Raw genomic sequence first — 24,423 nt, forward strand, 5'->3', positions numbered from 1 at the left:
TTCCACCTCACTGAAACTGCGTATTCAAATTACACCACACAAGAGAATTTAATGTGTTAAAATCTTCCTTCGACCCTAGTTTTGTCACCTTTGTAACTCCTAGTTATTTGTGATTTTTCCTCTTTGATTTTATTTACAAGTTTAGCTATATTGATTTTCCCCTTGCTCCCTGATACATTTATATTTTTACATTTTAATTTCTTTCCTAACTCAAGAAACCATACAAGTCTACTGATTTGCCTCAAAGCCCAGCTTTGTGATATCCTAGAAGTTAAGGTATGTGACTTGCATCTCCATTATTTTTCAAACAGACATTCATGAAAGTTTCCATTTCTGCTTTGACTAAAAGATATCTAAGTAATTGGCTTTTAATTACCAGGAAGTAGAGTTTTCTGTTCACACATTTAAAGTCAACTTTCAGTGTTTATTGCCCTGTAGTCAGAAGGTGTGTTGCCAGAGAACAGCCCCTGCTCTGAGGCTTACTCATCAAGATTCTCACTGTGGTCTGTTTGCATGGAAAGACCAGTGACACTCTCAGATGGAAACCAAAGACATATCCGCAACAGCGAGATCCAAACATCCCTATAAGTCACAGTGGGCCATGAAATTACCAAGGCGCCAGTGTGGAATTGACACCTCAACAACCGAGACATAAAATGATCTCATCAAACAGGCAAAATACGTATAGGCCACAAGGATTATCTCCAAGGAGACCACAAGTCAGTCACAAAAGACCCCCATGACCAAATGTCAGTTGGTCCTTCCACTCTCCACAAACACAGTGTTTTATTGTCCTACACCTGTGCGCTAGACCTCTGTGCTCAACCAGGGTACTCTGTGCCCCATCCCAGACACGGGGGGCACGAGGCCTGTCTGGAGACATTTTCGGTTGTCACTGCATGCAGGAGAGGTTGTGCTGCTGGAATCAAGGGAGGGGAGACCAGGGAAGTCCCCATAAATGATAACAATCTAATCCTAAGTGTGAACAGAGCTGAGGTCAAGAAACTCAGGTGTGGACCAAGGTCTCACATTTCTAGACCCCTTCTCTGCAAGATGATATCGCAAGTGGACACTGGAGAGCAGATCAGGACCACACTGAAGCCTAAGTATAAACAAACAAACTCTGCTTAAAGGATAAAATCACCAGGGTGAACAAAGGGGATGAGGTGGATAGAAAGGTACAACTTCCAGTTATAAAGTACATCCTGGGGATGTCAGTGCACAGTAGGGACACAGTTAATATGCTGTAGTACATATTTGAAAGTTGCTAAGAGAGTAGATCTTAGAAGTTCTTATCAAAAGAACTTTTGTGACTATGAACTTTTTGTGACTAAAGAAATGTGTGACTATGTGAAGTGACAGATGTTCACTAGACTTATTGTGATCATCATTTTGCAGTAGGTGCAAATATTAAATCTTTACATTGTACACCTGAAAATAATATAATATTACCTCAGTAAAAATAAAATTGAAAATCCTTTGCCTGGCCCCAGTCTGCCTCTCCAGCCTTGCCTTTGATTCCTCCCAAAAGCCCACGGTTTGCTCCACCGCCTTACCACCCCTCTGGCTCTATCCTGCCCATCATCCTCACCTCCAGGACAATGCTGCATCTGAAGCGAACAAATGAAGTTCATTCAAAGGGTGGCATGGCATACTGTCTTCAGTGGAGCTTGGCGACATGGAACACCTGGTCACACCTGGAGTCCCACACTTGTTACCCAATAAAAATGTTTTATTTCCAGGCCCTACTACCAGTTACACATGATTTAGACTCTGGGCACAGAAAGAGTGCCATGCCAACAGTAGGCACTGATCAATGGTCAGTGAGTGAATACAGGGAGGAACATGTGGCATTGAGGAGAAGTGTTAGTACAGACTTTTTCCTGAGTTCATGCCCAGATCCCACTTCAGGATAAAGGCAGTAAAGGCAGCGAAGGTGTGAATTTGTGAAGCACCCAGTCCTAGCAGAACTGCCCTTCAAGTGCATCAAGCCATAGAAGCCCCTGGGTCTCAAAGGGGCACAGCATGCTTTCTGCCCTGCCTAGTCCACCAGCTCTGTGCTGAGCAGACCCCAGGGGCCACATGCACGTCCCACAGGTGAGTCATACCTACTGTCCTCGGCATCAGACCCTGAAGAGGATTTTCTGTGAAAACAAAACCAGCTACTTTGAGTACAGACAGAACTTCAGACAGGCCTCTTGCTTCTAACACCCTGGAAGCCACCTTCTGTCCAAGCAGCGTAAAGGTGCCCTGCCATTCACCATGGACCAGTTTTTCCCATCACTTGAACCACATCTTCCCCCACAGGTGTGGAGAACTTAGCAAGAGGGAGAAAACATAGAGAAAATACTCCCAGAGACCTGCCACCTGGGGTTCCCCTTGGGTGTCAAACTTGACTTCATTTAAACTCAGCCATAATCACAACCAACTCAGCCATTTCCCCAAGTCTGGCAGCATTTTGTTTTTAGCAAGTAAACTGGTAACTGCCTCAATGCCTGCTGTGTAAAGGAAGGAAGGGAGGGAGGAAGGGAGGGAGGGAAGCAGGGAGGGAGGAGGGTACGTGTTGATGGATCTAAGGAAACATCTAATATACTTTGATGACAAGCGAGGGTGGAGGTTCAAAGAGACACATTTTAGAATCTTGTTTTATCCCAATGTAAACCTTTTGGGGTTTCGATCTGCTTTGGAAATGGCCAATTATATCATACATTTCTGGATAGCCGTCTGCTAAAGTCTTTAAGGGTGAAGAGGAGAGGTCAAGGGTGAAAAGGCCGAAGCCCATTCAAAGCACACACTTGCTAAGATAACTGGGAGCAAGTTCTTATCTACTCAGAAACATAGGCTTGACCCAAGTGAGTGAGGGAGGTGGTACCTGCTTCAGTGGGTGGTAATAAAAATAAACAAACCAAAGTGATGCAGATGGTGCTGCAGGCCTCAAGGCAGAGAGGCCAGGGATGTTGCTCCACAGCCCACAATTCCTGGGGCAGTCCCACCACCAAGAGCTATCTGGCTGCAAACACCAACAGTGTCAAGGCCAGGACTCCCGGTATGACTCATGGAATCTCAGAATCCTAAAGGATAGGGATTATTATTACCTTCATTTTACAGATGAGTAAACAGGCACTGAGACCGGTGAAAAAACCTGAGATTCTGCACCACCACTCCCCACCACCCCGCAAAACTTGCCTTTTACCTAAGGGTACTTGCTTGTACAAGTAAAAATGCTTGAAAAGTCTGGAGTCATTTGTACTGCAAACTCTCTCAGTAGATCAAATGTACATTAGCAGAGTTCTAAGATGGTGTTGGAGTAGGAAGGAGCAGATTCTGCTTCCCTCTGCACAGGGGAGAAAATCCTGGCCAATCTACAGAGTAGAGGAGAAAGCAACCAACATACTTCATATGTGAAAATAGGGAACCAAGGATAGTGGCAGAACCAAAAAACCAGACCCTAAGAGGAATGCTGCAACACAGTAGGGTCCCAGGGACCAGCGCGGAGTCCGGGGGCTACAGCCCCAGGCCCAGCACCCGCTGCTGGGTTTGCCACAGAGTCCTTGGGAGAGAGCTGGGATGACTGCTCTTTCCCCAGCCAAACAAGGTCTGAGTGGCATTGGGAGGAATTTAGTTGCTAGCAAACACACAAGGGCTGTGAGCACCTTTGGAGGCTGTGGACACCAGCAGGGTTGGGTAGCGCAGTGGGCCCTGATCCCCGAGGTCACTGGTCTGGCTGTAGAGTTGGGCTATGGGAGAAGCCAGGCCATTGTGTGGATTGGCAGGCTTGAATAGGAGGAGTTTCTCAAGAGGGAGGAGTCAAAAGACAAACACTGTCTGGGGAATTCTCCTAAAGTGATCAATCGCTCCAGCCTCCCTGCCACCCAGCCCCCCCCCCCCCCCCCCGGTTGCACAGAAGGTGTGCTTCTGTGGAGGACCCTGCACACTCCCATAGCACTGGGAAGGGTGAGGCAGTCTGGACGAAGGTGCACGTGTGGGAGAGCATCCCCACACCCCAGTCCACAGCACTAACCCTGGGGAAAGTCCTGATTCCCACACCCAGGGCACAGGGCTGAGGAGCCACAATAGCTTCCCAGATAGTGCGTGCTGCTGAACGAGGAAGAAAAGCCATACCAATCACCCCTTAGCCTTCTGCAGCCAGCAAGACCAGAAAAAATGGTTTGGCCACTTCGAAACCAAGAGACTTTTTAATTTTATTCTATCTTTTTAAACAATTCTTAATTTTTAAATTTTTATTATTTTTATTCTCTTTTAATTTCTTTTTCCTCTCTTTCCTGCTTTCTTGTTTTATTCCTTCCTCCTTTCTTTCCTCCAATTTTATCTCTTCTTCCTTCATCTGCCTTTTTAATTTTTAATTTTTTAAAAATATCTACAAGTGAGACAAAATCCTGGATCTGTGAAAAGACCAGAGTTGAACCCAAAGAAGGGGCATCACAATAGCTGAGACAGTGAGACAAATTTCACTCTGCTATTACAGAGAATCTGCAAGTTATTGCATATTTGTATTATTATTATTATTCCAGTATTCTTACATCTTTTTTAAATAGTATTTTTGCATCCCTCTTCTTTTTGTATAGTCTGCTTTGTTAGGCTGGTTATATTGTATGACCAGACAGCTTTCCCCTAATATCTCCTTCATAGTGTATTGCTAATCTACTGTCCTTTAACTCACCTGTGTCCCATTAGCACACTACTCAAGGTTCTGTACTCCCTATTCTTGTTACCTAGATCTGATAGATTCTGTCATATGATTGTAGCCCTAATATTATTGTAAATAATTGCTGTTCCATGCAATGGTAATTACTTCACAATACTCCTCCCAGATCTTAGCCCATTTCAAAGTTTCCTGAACTCTATTACTGTAGTCATTAACTCTATTCTCTCATACACTACACCAATTTACTATCCTTTACTCTCACCTTACCTCAGAATCTGACCTCCCACAACCTCACTGCTTCCTGGATCCAACTCATAATCCTTCCTTCCCCAACAAGAGTCTTATCTTCTTTCCATCCTTTCTAAAAATCAGCTAGCTGGGTTGAAGATCACAGTTAACACTATACATAATCAAAGGATCTCCAATCTCTTCTCTCCTGGCTGCTAATGTAAATATCATAGGATACTCTCTTGCTGTCTTAAACTATTTTGCCTTCCCCCTCCAACAGATCACAAAAAAAGAGTAGGTGGAAGTGATGAACACCAGAATACCCCTGGAAGAGGAAACCCAACAACAAAGGAACCAATAACAGATAAAAACAGAAGAAGGTGAAGAAGGTAGTGGAAACCACACACCACACAAACCTCAATCCAGGATCTATCTGGAGATACAACTAAACAGTAGAGACAGTAACCAATACAAACAACTGAACAAGAGCAAGAGAAAATCCTTAAAACCTTATACACACAGAAGAACAAGCTTCTACACAACCTGCCCTCACCAGCAAAACAAAATACAAGAGGTGATGGAGAGAGTGACCCTCATTTAACCAGCGGGTGGGAAGGAACCACCAAAGAAAGACCCAACAACAATCAAAACCCAAAGACAAACATAAAGCCAACTTAAATGACAGCCTAAGACGAGTGAGCTCAGGACAACAAGGAAACTGCACCACTAAAACTCACTGCTATTCTATTACAGAAGTTCACACCATAAACCCAGGGAGCCAGGATAGATCAACTTAAGAAGCTGAGGCTAACAAGAAGAGTCTCACAAACAGTGGGAAGACAAAGAAACAATCCCCAAATGAAAGGAAAGGAGGAAGCCTCAGAAAGAATGCTAAATGAAAAAGAGGCCATTCAACTATCAGATACTGAGTTCAAAGCAATGATTGTCAGTAAGCTTAATGAGCTCATAATGAGCTACCAGAAACTACAGGGAAGCTACAATGAACTCACTGAAAACTATATCAACATGAAAAAGGAAATAGAAACTCTCAAACAAGAGCCAAGAGGAAATGAAGAGTACAATTTCTGAACTGAAGAACACAGTAGAAGGAATGAAAAGCAGGATCGATGAAGCAGAAGATCAGATCAGTGAGCTAGAGGACAAAGTAGAAGAAAACATCCAGAAAGAGCAAGAAAAGGAAAAGAGGCTCAGAAAGAATGAAGAGGGATTAAGAGAAATGCAAGACAATGTGAAACGTAATAATATCCAAATAATAGGGATACCAGAAGGAGAAGAAGAAGAGCAAGGGATAGAAAACCTATTTGAAAAAGTAATGATGGAAAGCTTCCCTAATTTGATGAGAGAAAGAGTCACACAAATCCAGGAAACACAGAGAGTCCCAATCAAGAGGAACCCAAAGAGGCCCACCTCAAGACACATCATAATTAAAATGGCAAAATACCAAGACAAAGAGAGAATCTTAAAGTCAGCAAGGGAGAAACAAGAAGTAACATACAATGGAGCCCGAATAAGGCGAGCAGTTGATTTCATTTTTTATTTATTTTTTATTTTTTAATTTTTTTTATTTTAATCATTGTTCAAGTACAGTTTTCTCCCCCGACTCCCATTCCAGCCCACCCACCCAACCCTCCCCCCTTCCCCCCATTACCCCCCACCCCCAGTTTTTGTCTATGTGTCCTCCAAATTTGTTCTTGTAAACCCTACCCATTCCCCCCTGAAATTCCCTATTCTCTCCCCTCTGGCCACTGTCATACTATCCCCTATTTCAGTGTCTTTGGTTATATTTTGCTAGTTTTTTTTCTGTTTTGTTGTTTAGATTCCTGCTAAAGGTGATATCATGTGGTATTTGTCTTTCACTGCCTGGCTTGTTTCGCTTAGCATAATGCTTTCCAGGTCCACCCATGCTGCTGCAAAGGGTATGAGCTCCTTCTTTCTTTCTGCTGCATAGAATTCCATTGTGTAAATGTACCATAGTTTTCCGATCCATTCATTTACTGATGGGCATCTAGGTTGCTTCCAGCATCTAGCTATTGTAAATTGTGCTGCTATGAACATTGGGATGCATAGGTTCTTTTGGATAGGTGTTTTAGTATTCTTAGGATAGAGTCCCAGCAGTGGAATTGCTGGGTCAAAAGGCAGATCCATTTTTAGTTTTCTGAGGAAGTTCAAACGGCTTTCCATAGTGGTTGTACCAGTCTGCAGTCCCACCAGCAGTGCACTAGGGACCCCCTTTCTCCACATCCTCTCCAACACTTGTTGTTTGTTGCTTTGTTTATGATGGCCATTCTGACTGGTGTGAAGTGGTATCTCATTGTGGTTTTAATCTGCATCTCTCTGATGGCTAGGGATACTGAGCATCGCTTCATGTGTCTTTGGATTTTCTGTATGTCCTCCTTGGAGAAGTGTCTGTTCAAGTCCTTTGCCCATTTTTTAATTGGATTCCTTGTCTTCTTAGAGTGCAGTCGTGTAAGTTCTTTATATATTTTGGAGATGAAACCCTTGTCTGAGGTATCATTGGCAAATGTGTTTTCCCATACAGTTGGTTCTCTTTTAATTTTGATACTGTTTTCCTTAGCTGTGCAAAAGCTTTTAATTTTGATGAGGTCCCATTTGTTTATTCTTTCCTTTATGTCCCTTGCTCTAGGAGACAAGTCAGTAAAAAAGTTTCTGCGTGAAATATCTGATATTTTCCTACCTACGTTCTCTTCTAGGACTTTAATGGTGTCACGCTTTATATTTAAGTCTTTTATCCACCTTGAATCTATTTTTGTATAAGGTTTAAGTTGGTGCTCGAGTTTCATTTTTTTGCACGTAGCTGTCCAGTTCTCCCAACACCATTTGTTGAAGAGGCTATTTTTATTCCATTTTATGTTGCTGCTTCCTTTGTCAAATATTAATTGACCGTAGATGGTTGCGTTTATTTCTGGGCTCTCTGTTCTGTTCCATTGGTCCATGTGCCTGTTTTTATGCCAGTACCAGGCTGTTTTGATTACAGTGGCCTTGTAGTATAGTTTAGTGTCAGGTATTGTGATCCCTCCGACTTTACTCTTCTTTCTCAAAATTGCAGCAGCTATTCGGGGTCGTTTATGGTTCCATATAAATTGTTGAAGTGTTTGTTCTATGTCTGTGAAATATGCCATTGGTACTTTAATAGGTATTGCATTGAATGTGTAAATTACTTTGGGTAGTATGGACATTTTGATGATATTAATTCTTCCAATCCATGAACACGGTATATGTTTCCATTTGTTTGTGTCTTCCTTGATTTCTCTCCTCAGTGTTATGTAGTTTTCTGAATACAGGTCTTTTACCTCTTTGGTTAGGTTTATTCCTAGGTATTTTATTTTGCTTTTTGCTATTTCAAATGGGATTTTTTTCTTGATTTCTGCTTCTGCTGTTTCATTGTTGGTGTACAGAAATGCCTTTGATTTTTGGATATTGACTTTGTATCCCGCTGTTTTACCAAATTCATTTATTAGGTCAAGCAGTTTTTTGGTGGAGTCTAAGGATTTTCTATGTACACTATCATGTCATCTGCAAACAGTGACAGTTTTGTTTCCTCCTTTCCGATCTGGATTCCTTTTATTTCTTTTTCTTGTCTGATTGCTGTGGCTAAAACTTCCAGTACTATATTGAATAGAAGTGGTGAAAGTGGACAGCCTTGTCTTGTTCCTGTTCTTAGTGGAAAAGATTTTAATTTTTGCCCATTGAGTATAATGTTGGCTGTAGGTTTCTCGTATATGGCCTTTATTATGTTGAGGAATGCTCCTTCTATTCCCACTTTACTGAATGTTTTTATCATGAATGTGTTCTGTACCTTATCAAATGCTTTTTCTGCATCTATTGATATGATCATGTGGTTTTTGTCTTTACTTTTGTTTATGTGATGTATTACATTTACTGATTTGTGAATATTGTACCATCCTTGCATCCCTGGAATGAATCCCACTTGGTCATGGTATATGATCTTCTTAATGTACTGCTGGATGCGGTTTGCCAGTATCTTGTTGAGGATTTTAGTGTCAATGTTCATCAGTGATATTGGCCTGTAGTTTTCTTTGTTGTGTCTTTATCTGGTTGTGGAATTAAGATGATGTTGGCCTCATAAAAAGAGTTTGGGAGCCTTCCATCTTTTTGGATTTTTTGGAATAGCCTGTGAAGGATAGGGGTTAGCTCTTCCTTAAATGCTTTGTATAATTCTCCTGTGAAACCATCTGGTCCCGGGTTTTTGTGTGTTGGGAGTTTTTTGATTACTGCTTCAATTTCTTTTGCTGTTATTGGTTTGTTCAGGCTTTCTGCTTCCATTTTATTGAGTTTTGGAAGATTATATTTTTCTAGAAATTTGTCCATTTCATCTAGGTTTTCAAATTTCTTGGCATACAGCTCTTTGTAGTAATTTCTTACAATCCTTCGTATTTCTGTGGTATCTGTTGTAATCTCTCCTCTTTCATTTCTGATTGTGTTTATTTGGGAGAACTCTTTTTTTCTTGATGAGTCTGCTTAAAGGCTTCTCGATTTCTGTTTGTCTTTTCAAAGAACCAACTCTTGGATTCATTGATCTTTAGAATTGTGCTTTTAGTCTCTATTTCATTTAATTCTACTCTGATCTTGGTTATTTCCTTCCTTCTGCTTGCTCTGGGCTGTCTGTGTTGTTGTTCGTAGAGTTCTTGTAGACGTAGGGTTAGGTTGTTTGTTTGAAATGTTTCTAACTTTTTTAGGTGGGCGTGTATCGCCCTGAACTTCTCTCTCAGGACTGCCTTGGCTGTGTCCCATAAATTTTGGGTTGTTGTGAGTTCGTTTTCATTTGTTTCCAAAAACCATTTGATTTCTTCCCTAATATCATTCTTGACCCATTCATTGTTTAATAGCATGCTATTTAATCTCCATGAATTTGAGTGTTTTGGGTTTTTTTCCTTGGGGTTGGTTTCTAGTTTCAGTCCCTTGTGATCCAAGAAATTGCTTGGTATGATTTCAATTTTCTTGAAATTGTTGAGGCTTGTTTTGTGTCCTATCATGTGGTCAGTCTTTGAGAATGTTCCATGTACATTTGAAAAAAATGTGTATTTAGCTTCTTTGGGATGGAGGGTTCTGTAAGTATCGGTAAAGCCCAGTTCGTCTAGGGTATTGTTCAATGCCACAATATCTTTGTTGATACTTTGTTTAGAAGATCTGTCCATTTTTGATAGTGGGGTGTTAAAATCTCCCACTATAATTGTGTTGCTGTCCATTTCTTTCTTGAGGTTCTCTAAGACTTTCTTTATGTATTTGGGTGCTCCTATGTTGGGTGCATATATATTTACAATATTTATGTCTTCTTGGTGAATTCTTCCCTTGAGTATTATGAAATGACCTTCTGGGTCTCTCTTTATTGGCCTTCTTTGGAAGTCTATTTTGTCAGATATGAGTATTGCTACCCCAGGTTTTTTTCCCTGTCCATTTGCTTGGAAAATTTGTTTCCAGCCCTTCACTTTCAACCTGTGCAGATCTTTTATCCTGAGGTGGGTCTCTTGTAGACAGCATATGTGTGGGTCATGTTTTCTTATCCAATCAGCTATTCTATGTCTTTTGATTGGAGTGTTTAATCCATTTACGTTTAAGGTTATTATTGACAGGTACTTATTCATTGCCTTTTATGTACGTGTGATCCTCTCTCACTCTCTCTTTTCCTTTCTTTCCTTAAAGTAGTCCCTTTAGCATCTCTTGCAGAGCTGGTTTAGTTGAGGTGTATTCTTTTAGACTTCCTTTGTCTGAGAAGCTTCTTATTTGGCCTTCTATTTTAATTGAGAGCCTTGCTGGGTAAAGTAGTCATGGTTGCAGGCCTCTGCTTCTCATTACTTGGATTATTTCTTGCCATTCTCTTCTGGCTTGAAGCGTTTCCATTGAGAAGTCAGCTGTTAGCCTTATTGGGGCTCCCTTGTACGCTACCTCCTGTTTCTCCCTTGCTGCCTTTAAGATTCTCTCTTTGACTTGAAATTTTGCCATTTTAATTATGATGTGCGTTGGGGTGGGTCTCTTTGGCTTCCTCTTGATTGGGACTCTCTGTGTTTCCTGGATTTGTGTGACTTTTTGTCTCATCAAATTAGGGAAGTTCTCCTTCATTACTTGTTCAACTAGGTTTTCTATCCCTTGTTCTTCTTCTTCTCCTTCTGGTATCCCTATTATACGGATATTATTATGTTTCATATTGTCTTGCATTTCTCTTAATCCTTCTTCATTCTTTCTGAGCCTCTTTTCCTTTTCTTGCTCTTTCTGGGTGTTTTCTTCTACTTTGTCCTCTAGCTCGCTGATCCGATCTTCTGCTTCATTGATCCTGCTTTTCATTCCTTCTACTGTGTTCTTCATTTCAGAAATGGTATTCTTCATTTGCTCTTGGCCCTTGTTGAGAGTTTCTATTTCCTTTTTTATGCTGATGTAGTTTTCATTGAGTTCATTGTAGCTTCCCTGTAGTTTCTCATAGCTCATTGTGAGCTCATTGAGCTTCCTGATAATCACTGCTTTGAATTCAATATCTGATAGTTGAATTGCCTCTATTTCATTTAGCATTCTTTTTGAGGCTTCCTCCTTTCCTTTCATTTGGGGATTATTTCTTTGTCTTCCCATTGTTTGTGAGACTCTTCTTGTTAGCCTCAGCTTCTTAAGTTGATCTGCTCTGGCTCCCTGGGTTTATGTTGTGAACTTCTTTAGTAGAGTAGCAGTGAGTTTCAGTGGTGCTGTTTCCTTGATCCCCCAAGCTCACTGGTCTTGGGCTGTCGTTTAAGTTGGCTTTGTGTTTGCCTTTGGGTGTTGATTGTTGTTGAGTCTTTCTTTGGTGGTTCCTTCCCACCCGCTGGTTAAATGTGGGTCACTCTCTCCACCACCTTCTGTATTTTGTTGTGCTGGTGAAGGCAGGTTGTGTTGAAACTTGTTCTTCTGTGTGTACAAGGTTTAAAGAAATCTTGTTCAGTTGTTTGTATTGGGTACTGTCTCTACTGTTTAGTTGTATTTTCAGATAAGTCCCGGATTGAGGTTTGTGTGGTTACTACTCCCTCCTTCACCTTCTCCTGCTGTTACCTGTTAGTGGTTTCTTTGTTGTTGGGTTTCCTCTTCCAGTGGGTATCCTGGTGTTCACCTCCTCCACCTATTCTTTTTTGTCATCAGTTGGAGGGGGAAGGCAAAATGGTTCAAGACAGCAACAGAGAATTCTATGCTATTTACAGTAGTAACAAGTAGGGAAGATATAGGAGATCCTTTCACTATGTATAGTGTTAACCGTGGTCTTCCACCCAGCTAGCTGATTTTTAGAAAGGATGGAAAGAAGATAAGGCTCTTGTTGGGGGAGGAAGGATTGTGAGTTGGATCTATAAAGCAGGGAGGTTGTGGGCGGTCAGATTCTGGGGTAAGGTGAGAGTAAAGGATAGTAAATAGGTATAATGTGTGAGAGAATAGAGTTAACCACTACAGTAATAGAGTTCAGGAAACTTTGAAATGGGCTAAGATCTGGGGGGGAGGTGTTGTGAAGTAATTACAACTGCATGGAACAGCAGTTATTTATAATAATATTATGGCAACATTCACATGGCAGAGTCTATGAGATCTGGGTAACAAGAATAGGGAGTACAGAACATCGAGTAGTGTGCTGATGGGACACAGGTGAGTTAAAGGACAGTAGATTAGTAATACAGTATAGAAAGAGATATCAGGGGAAAGCGGTCAGGTCATACAATATATCCAGCCTAGCAAAGCAGGCTATACAAAAAGAAGAGGGATATAAAAATACTGTTAAAAAAACATGTAGGAACACTGGAAAAATAATAATAATACAAATATGCAATAACTTGCAGATTCTCTGTAATAGCAGAGTGACATTTATCTCACTGCCCCAGCTGTTGTGATGCCCCTTCTTTGGGTTCAACTTTGGTCTTTTCACAGATCCAGGATTTTGTCTCACTTGTAGGTATTTAGGAAAAAATTTTAAAAAGTAAAAAATAGAAAAGGCAGACGAAGGAAGGAAGAAGAGATAAAATTGGAGGACAGGAAGGAGGAAGGAATAAAACAAGAAATCAGGTAAGAGAGGAAAAAGAAATCAAAAGAGAATAAAAACAATAAAACTTAAAAAATTAAAAATTGTTAAAAAAATAGAATCAAATTAAAAAGTCTCTTGATTTCAAAGTGGCCAAACCGGTTTTTCTGCTCTTGCTGGTTGAGGCAGGCTGAAGGATGATTTGTTTGGCTTTTCTTCCTTGGCCCGTGGAGTTCGCACTGGCTCCTCAGCTTTGGGACCTGGGTGTGGGAATCAGGTCTTTCCCCAGGGTTACTGCTGTGGGCTGGTGTGCGGGGATGCTCTCCTTGCAGGTGCGCCCCTGCGCCGGTGCTCCCGTGCGTGGGTTGGGCCCATCCGCTGGTGGGCTGTTGTGCGGGTGGGCCGGTGCGACTGTGCCTGGTGCCAGTGCCTGCGCGCTCACAGCTGGGGAGCAGACAGGCTAGAGCCACTGATCACTTTAGGAGAATTCCCCAAACAGTGTCTGTGTCTATTCACTCCTTCCTCTTGAGAAATTCCTCCCGTTGGAGCCCGCCGCTCCCCACAGTGGCCTGGCTTCTCTCACTGCCAAAGCTCCAGCCAGACCAGTGACCGTGGGAGTCCGGGTCCGCTGTGCGACTCAGCTCCTCTGGTGTCCACCGCCTCCAAAGCTGCTCACCACCCCCATGTGTTTGCCAGCACCTGGATTCCTCCTGGAGCCGCTCAGACCTTCCTCCGCTGGGGAGGGAGCAGTTGACCTGGCTCTCTCCCAAGAACCCTATGGTAAACCCAGCAGCGGCCCCGGGCCTGGGGCTGCAGCCCCGGGACCACACGCTTGTCCTGGGACCCTACCTTGCTGCAGCACTCCCCTTAGGATCCGTTCTTTGTTCTTTCAGTTCTGCCACAATCCTTGGTCCTCTGTTTTCAAAAATGCTGAAATATGTTGGTTGCTTGCCTTTCTACTCCATAGATCGGTCAGGATTTTCTCCCCTGAGCAGAGGAAAGCCAAATCTGCTCCTTCCTACTCCAACGCCATCTTAGATCCCCAGCAGTTGACTTCTCAATGGAAACAGTCCAAGCCAGAGGAGATTGGCAAGAAATATTCCAAATAGTGAGAACCAGAGGTCTGCAACCAAGGCTACTTTACCCAGCAAGGCTCTCAATCAAGATAGAAGGCCAAATAAGAAGCTTCCCAACAAAAGAAGTCTAAAAGAATACACCTCCACCAAATCTGCACTGCAAGAGATGCTAAAGGGCCTGCTTTAAGGAAAAGAAGGAAGAGAGAGAGAGAGAGAGGGAGGAAGGGAGGGAGAGAGAGGGGAACACATGTACATAAATGGCAATGAATAAGTACCTATCAGTAATAACCTTAAACGTAAATGGATTAAATACTCCAATCAAAATACATAGAATAACTGAATGGATAAGAAAGCATGACCTACACATATGTTGCCTACAAGAGACCCAGCTCAGGACAAAAGATCTACACAGACTAAAAGTGCAGGGTTGGGAACAAGTTTTCCAAGCAAATGGGCAGGAGAAAAAAAGCCTGGGTAGCAATACTCATATCAGACAAAATAGACTAAAAAAAAAAAGGGCCATAAAAAGAGACCCAGAAGGGCACTTCATAATACTCAAGGGAAGAAACCACCAAGAAGACATAAATATTGTAAATATATATGCAGCCAACATAGGAGCACCCAAATACATAAAGGAAATCTTAGGGGACTTTAAGAAGGACATTGACAGCAACACAATTATAGCAGGGGATTTTAACACCCCACTGTCAAAAATGGACAGATCCTCCAAACAGAATATCAACTAAGATATTGTGGCATTAAACAATGCCCTAGAGGAAATGGACTTAACTGATATATATTGAGCCCTTCATCTAAAACAAGCAAAATACACATTTTCTCAAACATACATGGAACATTTTCAAAGATAGACCACGTGATAGGACACAAGACAGGACACAAAGCAAGCCTCAACAAATTTAAGAAAATTGAAATTATACCAAGCATTTTCTCTGACCTGAAGGGACTGAAACTAGAAACCAACCCCAACGGAAGAAACCTGAAACACTAAAAATCATGGAGATTGAACAGCATGCTACTAAACCATGAATGGGTCAAGAATGAAATAAGGGATGAAATCAAAAAGTTTCTGGAAACAAATGAAAATGAACTCACAACAATCCAAAATTTATGGGACACAGCAAAGGCAGTCCTGAGAGGGAAGTTCATAGCAATACAGGCCCACCTAAAAAAGAGAAAATTTTCAAACAAACAACCTAACCCTATGTGTACAAGAACTTGAGGAAAAACAATGAAGACAGCCCAGAGCAAGCAGAGGGAAGGAAATAACCAAGATCAGAGCAGAATTAAATGACATAGAGACTAAAAGCACAATTCTAAGGATCAATGAGTCCAGGAGCTGGTTCTTTGAAAAGATAAAGAAAATTGACAAGTCTTTAAGCAGGCTCATCAAGAAAAAAAGAGAAAGGATCACAGTGAGAAATGAAAGAGGAGAGATTACAACAGACACCACAGAAATAAAAAGGAGTGTACGAAATTACTATGAAGAACTGTATGCCAAGAAATTTGAAAACCTAGGTGAAATGGACAACTTTCTAGAAAAATATAATCTTCTAAAACTCAATGAAAAAGAAGCAGAAAGCCTGAACAGACCAATAACAACAAAAGAAATGGAAGCAGTAATCACAAAACTGACACACAAAAGTCTGGGTCCAGATGGTTGCACAGGAGAATTTTACAAAGCATTTAAGGAAGAGCTAATCCCTATCCTTCACAGACTATTCCAAAAATTCCAGAATGATGAAAGACTCCCAAACTCCTTTTATGAAGCCAGCATCATCCTAATCCCAAAACCAGATAAGGACACAACAAAGAAGGAAAACTTCAGGCCAATATAACTGATGAACATAGATGCTAAAATCCTCAACAAAATATTGGCAAACTGCATCCAACAATACATTAGAAAGATCATACACCATGACCAAGTGGGATTCATTCCAGGGATGCAAGGATGGTACAATATTCACAAATCAGTAAATGTAATACATCACATAAACAAAAGCAAAGACAAAAACCACATGATCATATCAATAGATGCAGAAAAATCATTTGATAAGGTACAGCACCCATTTTTTTTACAAAAACACTCAGCAAAGTGGAAATAGAGGGAGCATTCCTCAACATAATAAAGGCCATATATGATAGACCTACAGCCAACATCATACTCAATGGGCAAAAACTAAAATCTTTTCCACTAAGATCAGGAACAAAACAAGGTTGTCTACTTTCACCACTTTTATTCAATATGGTATTGGAAGTTTTAGCCACAGCAGTCAGACAAGGAAAGGAAATAAAAGGCATCCAAATCAGAAAGGAGGAAACAAAACTGTCATTGCTTGCAGATGACATGATAGTGTACCTAGAAAATCCTATAGACTCTGCTAAAAAACTGCTTGACCTAATAAATGAATTTGGCAAAACTGTGGGATACAAAGTCAATATCCAGAAATCAAAGGCATTTTTGTATATCAACAATGAAACAGCAGAAACAGAAATAAGGAAAAAAATCCCATTTGAAATAACAAAAAGAAAAATAAAATACCCAGGAATAAATCTAACCAAGGAAGTAAAAGACCTGTATAAAGAAAACCACACCACACTGAAGAAAGAAATTAAGGAAGACACAAACAAATAGAAACATATACCATGTTCATGGATTGGAAGAATTAACATTATCAAAATGTCCATACTACCCAAAGCAATTTACAGATTCAATGCAATGCCTATTAAAGTACCAATGGCATATTTTACAGACATAGGACAAACACTTCAAAAATGTATATGCAACTATAAACAACCCTGAGTATCTGCTGCAATTTTGAGAAGGAAGAACAAAGTAGGAAGGATCACAGTACCTGATATCAAGCTGTATTACAAGGCTACTGTAATCAAAACATCCTGGAACTGGCATAAAAACAGGCACATAGACCAATGGAACAGAACAGAGAGCCCAGAAATAAGCCCAAGTCTCTACGGTCAATTAGTATTTGACAAAGGAGGCAGCAACATAAAATGGAGTACAAACAGTATCTTCAACAAATGATGTTGGGAAAACTGGACAGCTATGTGCAAAAAAATGAAACTCAAGGACCAACTTACATCATACACAAAAATAAATTCAAGGTGGATAAAAGACTTAAATATAAGCCATGTCACCATTAAAGTCGTAGAGGAAAACACAGGCAGGAAAATATCAGGTATTTCACGTAGCAACTTTTTTACTGATATGTCCCCCAGAACAAGGGACATAAAGGAAAGAATAAACAAATGGGATCTCATCAAAATAAAAAGCTTCTGCACAGCTAAAGAAAACTATTAAAATAAAAAGAGAACCAACTGTATGGGAAACATATTTTCCAATGATACCTCAGACAAGGGTTTCATCTCCAAAATATATAAAGAACTTACATGACTCCACTCTAAGAAGACAAGCAATCCAATTCAAAAATGGGCAAAGGATTTGAACAGACACTTCTCTAAGGAGGACATACAGAGGATCCAGAAACACATGAAAAGATGCTCAATATAACTAGCTATCAGAGAGATGCAAATTAAAACCACAATGAGATACCACTTCACACCTGTAAGAATGGCCATCATAAACAAAGCAACAAACAACAAGTGTTGGAGAGGTTGTGGTGAAAAGGTGTCCCTAGTGCACTGTTGGTGGGATTGCAGACTGGTACAGCTACTGAGGAAAGTAGTATGGAATTTCCTCAGAAAACTAAAAATGGATCTGCCTTTTGACCCAGCAATTCCACTGCTAAGATTATATCTTAATAGCCCTGAAACACCAATCCAAAAGAACCTATGCATCCCAATGTTCATAGCAGCACAATTTACAATAGCCAAGTGTTGGAAGCAACCTAAGTGCCCATCAGTAAATGAATGGATCAAAAAACTGTGGTACATTTACACAATGGAATTCTATGCAGCAGAAAGAAAGAAGGAGCTCCTACCCTTTGTCACAGCATGGATGCAACTGGAAATATTATGCTAAGCGAAATTAGCCAGGTAGTGAAAAACAAATACCATATGATCTCACCTTTAACAGGAACCTAAACAGCAAAACAAAGTAACAAGCAAAATATAACCAAAGACACTTTAATATAGAACAGACTGACAGAGTTCAGAGGGGAGAGGAGAGGGAATTTCAGGGGAATTTCAGGGGAAAAGGGGAAAGTTTTCCATAAGCAAGTATAAAGGACATATGGATAAAAACTAGGTGTGGGTGGAAATGGGAAGGAGGAGGGGAGGGCTGGGAGGGTGGGCTGGGATGAGAGTAAAAGATAGAAAATTGTACTGTAACAACAATTAAAATAAATTTTAAAAATATACATTAGTAAATCCCTCCACGAACTAATGGGAAATGCAACATATTTAAATAGAAGAAGTCTCTGGGTCTGAAGATGCTGTAGAAAGTTCCAGAAGGATGAGAAGCTGACATAGATTTTAAAAAGAGAATGCTCTCAGCTTGAGACTTGGTGACAAATCAAGCCTAGGCAATTTCTCAAGACTGACGTTAGTAACCTTACAAAGTTTGCCTAAGAACTTAGATAGATACTGGAGGCTAGGTATCTATGCTGGAGAGTTGAAAAGCAAAGGTTAAGTTTTCTAAACTCTCCCCCTCTTTGATGAATATTTGGTCTTGACAGTAAGGGTCCTGTTGAAATCATGGGCTCTCTTCCTCCGTGCAGGGAAGGGACTCAGCACAGACTCTCTGGGTCCCTGCCTCATCTTGTTCCCTAGGTCATGACCCCCGACCTCCAACCCCAAATCAGTGAAAGCCCCTTACCTGGGGACAAAAAACACATTGTGCAGGTAATCCTCAAATGTCTTCCAGAAGGAGGACTCCTCCAGCTCCTTCAGAATTTGAGCATTGGTCTTCGGGCAGGAGCAGCACTCCCCAGCAGACTCCTCATACTCATTCTGGTTGTGCTTCTGGGAGCCCTCTGACTCAAACGGTCGGGACCAGGTCCGCAAGGGCAGCTTCAGCCCTGCAGAAGGGCAGAACAGATGGACTCAAATCTCCCAGAAATACACACAAGCAGAACAAAGGGGACCTGCTCAGAGCAGCTGGGCACACAGGACAGAGCTCGGAGCCAGGGTCTGGGTTCAAGTTCTACTGCAAAACGCCTTGCACGGGAGAGTCCAAACAATGCCAACTGAGAAGGGGCATGTTCCAGACATTACCAGACACTACCAAATCACCACAGGGCTGGAGATTTTTTTGGACAGCCAGGCTTGCCCCTTTCCTCATGGAACTTTCTAGTGCACGGGTGCTGCTGAGAAGAATAGGGAACACACAATAAACTAATAAATCAATCTTCCATGGGTCTGATGGCAGGGTCAAAGGAGAGGATAAGGAAGGGAGTGTTCTTTATCATGAGGTTTCAGAAAGAGTGGCTGCTGAACAGTCCTGCATGAAGTACAGGAAGGAGCTGTGCATGCATTGCAGCATCAGGCCATTTAGACAGAGCACAGAGCATGTGCAGAGGCCCTGAGGTAGGAACTTCCTGGCATGTTGAAAGACACCAAGGACCCAATATAGCAAAAAGAGGATGTGGGAGAGAAGAGCGGGAGGAAGGGTTAGAAAAGAGCAGGGGTGCCAAGTCACAGTGGAATGAATGAATCAAGCCAATCAATCAACCACATAGCTATGGAGTCCAGAAGACAGAGCAGAATTCTACCAGGACTTTTAAGGGGTTTGGCTCAGAGACCCGATGATCACACTGAGCCACCAAACTGTGAAGCACAAATACCACAATTTACAGCTCCTTCAGGAATTCCTAAGTCAGATCAGAGCAGTGGTTCTCACCAGGGGATGATTCTGCACCACTGGACACTGGGCAAGATCTGGAGGTAGTGCTGGTAGTTGGGATGTGTGGGGTGAGACGGGACTACTGGCCTCCAAAGGGCAGAGGCTGGGCTGCTGCTGGTTGGCCTGTACTTCACAGGATGGCCTCACCCCAGGGGTCCCAGGCCTGGAAAGCCCATACTGCTGAGCAGAGGAACCCTGGACTAAAGACATGAAAGGAGAGTGGAGAGTGGTGAGGGAGGAATTGTTTGAATCAGCTTAGGAAAGGGAATTAACAAAACAAAAACAACCTCTCCAGATAGCAGTTGTGCAAACACAAAGCTGCTGAGTGACACAGCTGGCTGTGTCTTGACCCTTGCAGTCAAACTGCACAGCCACACTTCTGGTGCAGCCCCAAGAATGCACACTACTCCTTAGGGGCAAAGTCCATGACAGCCCTTTGGAGTCTGCTTTTCTGCCACCAGCCTTTGCTGTCTGGTGCCTACTAGTGTCTGCTGAGAAAAGGCACTTCCAGCCTTCCTCTCCCCTTGAATGGGTCCCTTAGACAATGAGCCCTAAGTATCTTTCTATGAATGGTGAGTATCTATTTAGAAGCCCAAGTACTTACACAGCTTTCAGGGCTACAAGGGACTCTTAAAAGTACTTCTTACACTTATTAGTCGACATGGAATAACCTGGCTGGGTAACTGTTAAAAGGCCAGTCATGGCATTATGGATAGAAAAAACTTGGGTTTCCTTCATGGCAGGGTAGAGGTTTGGAGGGGGGCATGTTCTGACAATTTTCTGGAGAGAAGGGACTTCTGATCGGGTGCAAGCATAGCTCCTGATACCTGTTACCCTTTGTGGTACCCAATCATGACACTTGGTGTCCCATGGTATTCTATGACTATAAAGCATAATGACATCCCTAGGATGCTCAAATAGAGACAAAGAGTAGATGGTGGGAGAAAGGCTGGGGGAGGGGATGGGAAGTTAATGTTTAATGGGACAGAGTTTCAGTTTGGGAGGATGAGAAGGTTCTGGAGATGGTGGTGGTGATGGCTTCACAACAGTGCAAATGTCCTTAATGCCACTGAACTGACACTTAAAATGATTAAAATGATAAATTTTATGTCACATGTATTTTATCACAATAAAAAGCCATACAGTTGATAAAACTGTACTGTATAATTTAAATATGCTGAGTTAACATGCATTCTAAATGTTCTCACAAAACAAGAAAAGGTGGATGTGTGTCATGATGGATGGATATTAAGTAACTACCCTATTTTTTCAGACTATGAGACGAATTCCCCAGCAGCAGTGGAACGGGGTCATAGGTTATTACATATTTTATCAGAATTTTTGCTTCAAAAATTTTTTTCCTATTTTCCTCCTCTAAAACCTAGGTGCGTCTAATAGTCCTAAAAATATGGTAGATGGGAGGGGTTTTTTCACAATGTACATGAACATATGTCAGATCATCACAATGTATGCTTTAGATATCTTAGAATTTTAATTTGTACGATATTTAAAAGTTAAATATCAGATAATTAATATCAAATATTAAATAAATACTTACAAATATCTTACAATTTTAATTTGTAAGCAACCTCAATAAAGCTAAACAAAAACTAATATTGGACACTAATAAGAAGCCAGTACTAGTCATGATTAGTATATTCAATTATTTTGAGTGTGTTAGTAGGTTTATAGAGTTGTGTGTGCACTGGGTTTTTAAAAAAATTATAGTAAAATATGCGTCACATAAAACTCACCATCTTATTCATTTTTAAGCTCACAGTCCAGTGACATTAAGTCCATTCATGTTATTGTGCAGCCATCCCCGCCATCCATCTGCAGGACTTTCTCACCCTCCCAAACTAAAACTCTATCCCCATTACACACTAACCTCCTCCCCCTCCCCCAATCCCTGCCCCACCATCTACTCACTGTCTGTGGATCTGAGTCCTCTAGGGATCTCCTGTGGGTCACACAGTATCCAGCTTCAGAAGGTTTCTTTTTTAATTACACAAACTTTGGGATCATCAGAAATCAAGCCATGTTTAAACAGTCACACTGCAATGATAGATTTAGAATTCCAGAATAAAAAGTAATAAATAAAAATTTTTTATTATATTTTAATCATTGTTCAAATTGAGTTTTCTCCTTTTTAATCCCAATCCATTCCCCCCTCCAACCCTCCCCACTTCCCTCTCATTACCACCCTCCCCTTAGTTTATGACCATGTGCCCTTTAAGTTTGTTCCTGTGAGCCCTTCCCACTGACCCCTTAAATTCCCTCTTCTCTCCCCTCCAGTCACCGTGAGTCTGTCCTCTATTTCAGTGTCTTTGGTTATATTTTGCTTGCTTCTTTGTTTTGTTGTTTAGGTTCCTGTCAAAGGTGAAATCATATGGTATTTGTCTTTCACTGCCTGGCTTGTTTCGCTAACCATAATGTTTTCCAGCTCCATCCACACTGTTGCAAAGGGTAGGAGCTCATTCTTTCTTTCTGCTGCATAGAATTCCATTGTGTAAATGTACCATAGTTTTTTGATCCATTCATTTACCGATGGGCATCTTGGTTGCTTCCAGCATCTAGCTACTGTAAATTGTGCTGCTATGAGTATTGGGATGCATAGGTTCTTTTGGATTGGTGTTTTAGTATTCTTAGGATAGAGTCCCAGCAGTGGAATTGCTGGGTCAAAAGGCAGATCCATATTTAGTTTTCTGAGGAAGTTCTATACTACTTTCCATAGTGGTTGTACCAGTCTGCAGTCCCACCAACAGTGCACTAGGGTCCCCTTTTTCCCACAACCTCTCCAACACTTGTTGTTTGTTGCTTTGTTTATGATGGCCATTCTGACTGGTGTGAAGTGGTATCTCATTGTGGTTTTCATTTGCATCTCTCTGATGGCTAGCGATATTGAACATCTTTTCATGTGACTTTGGATCCTCTGTATGTCCTCCTTGGAGAAGTGTCTGTTCAAGTTCTTTGCCCATTTTTTAATTGGATTCCTTGTCTTCTTAGAGTGCAGTCGTGTAAGTTCTTTATATATTTTGGAGATGAAACCCTTGTCTGAGGTATCATTGGCAAATATGTTTTCCCATACAGTTGGTTCTCTTTTAATTTTGATACTGTTTTCCTTAGCTGTGTAGAAGCTTTTAATTTTGATGAGGTCCCATTTGTTTATTCTTTCCTTTATGTCCCTTGCTCTAGGGGACAAGTCAGTAAAAAAGTTTCTGCGTGAAATATCTGAGACTTTCCTACCTACGTTCTCCTCTAGGACCTTAATGGTGTCATGTTTTATATTTAAGTCTTTTATCCACCTTGAATTTATTTTTGTATATGGTGTTAGTTGGTGCTCAAGTTTCATTTTTTTGCACGTGGCTGTCAGTTCTCCCAACACCATTTGTTGAAGAGGCTATTTTTATTCCAATTTATGTTGCTGCCTCCTTTGTCAAATATTAAGTGACCATAGAGACTTGGGCTTATTTCTGGGCTCTCTGTTCTGTTCCATTGGTCTATGTGCCTGTTTTTATGCCAGTACCAGGCTGTTTTGATTACACTGGCCTTGTAGTATAGTTTAGTGTCGGGTATTGTGATCCCTCCTACTTTACTCTTCTTTCTCAAAATTGCAGCAGCTATTTGGGGTCGTTTATAATTCCATATACATTTTTCAAGTGTTTGTTCTATGTCTGTGAAATATCCCATTGGTACTTTAATAGGAATTGCATTAAATGTGTAAATTGCTTTGGGTAGTATGGACATATTAATGATATTAATTCTTCCAATCCATGAACACGGTACATGTTTCCATTTCTTTGTGTCTTCCTTGATTTCTTTCTTCAGTGTTGTGTAGTTTTCTGAATACAGGTCTTTTACCTCTTTGGTTAGGTTTATTCCTAGATATTTTATTTTTTTTTTGCTATTTCGAATGGGATTTTTTCCTTGATCTCTGTTTCTGCTGTTTCATTGTTGGTGTACAGAAATGCCTTTGATTTCTGGATATTGACTTTGTATCCCGCTGTTTTGCCAAATTCGTTTACTAGGTCAAGCAGTTTTTTGGCAGCATCTATAGGATTTTCTATGTATACTGTCATGTAATCTGCAAACAGTGACAGTTTTGTTTCCTCCTTTCCAATTCGAATGCCTTTATTTCTTTTTCTTGTCTGATTGCTGTGGCTAAAACTTCCAGTACTATATTGAACAGAAGTGGTGAAAGTGGACAGCCTTGTCTTGTTCCTGATCTTAGTAGAAAAGATTTTAATTTTTGCCCATTGAGTATGATGTTGGCTGTAGGTCTCTCATATATGCCCTTTATTATGTTGAGGAATGCTCCCTCTATTCCCACTTTGCCGAGTGTTTTTATCATGAATGTGTTCTGTACCTTATCAAATGCTTTTTCTGCATCAATTGATATGATCATGTGGTTTTTGTCTTTACTTTTGTTTATGTGATGTATTACATTTACTGACTTGTGAATATTGAACCATCCTTGCATCCCTGGAATGAATCCCACTTGGTCATGGTATATTATCTTCTTAATGTATTGTTGGATGCGGTTTGCCAGTATTTTGTTGAGGATTTTAGCGTCAATGTTCATCAGTGATATTGG

At 41.1% G+C, this 24,423-nt stretch overlaps 1 protein-coding gene across 1 annotated transcript in view; it reads right to left on the reverse strand.

The window, feature by feature from the left end:
• Window positions 1-24,423, reverse strand: part of LOC118498624 (insulin receptor-like) — a 43,115-nt gene that overhangs the window by 3,629 nt on the left and 15,063 nt on the right. Inside the window, exons 3-4 of the mRNA XM_036017269.1 lie at window positions 18,804-19,005; window positions 2,109-2,144 (exon numbers count right to left, since the gene is read on the reverse strand). Of these exons, the coding sequence (XP_035873162.1) occupies window positions 2,109-2,144; window positions 18,804-19,005 (238 nt within the window). The remainder of the gene's footprint in view (window positions 1-2,108; window positions 2,145-18,803; window positions 19,006-24,423) is intronic.

Source organism: Phyllostomus discolor, assembly GCF_004126475.2.
Source record: "Phyllostomus discolor isolate MPI-MPIP mPhyDis1 chromosome 15 unlocalized genomic scaffold, mPhyDis1.pri.v3 mPhyDis1_scaffold_2, whole genome shotgun sequence".
NCBI classification, from domain to species: domain Eukaryota; kingdom Metazoa; phylum Chordata; class Mammalia; order Chiroptera; family Phyllostomidae; genus Phyllostomus; species Phyllostomus discolor.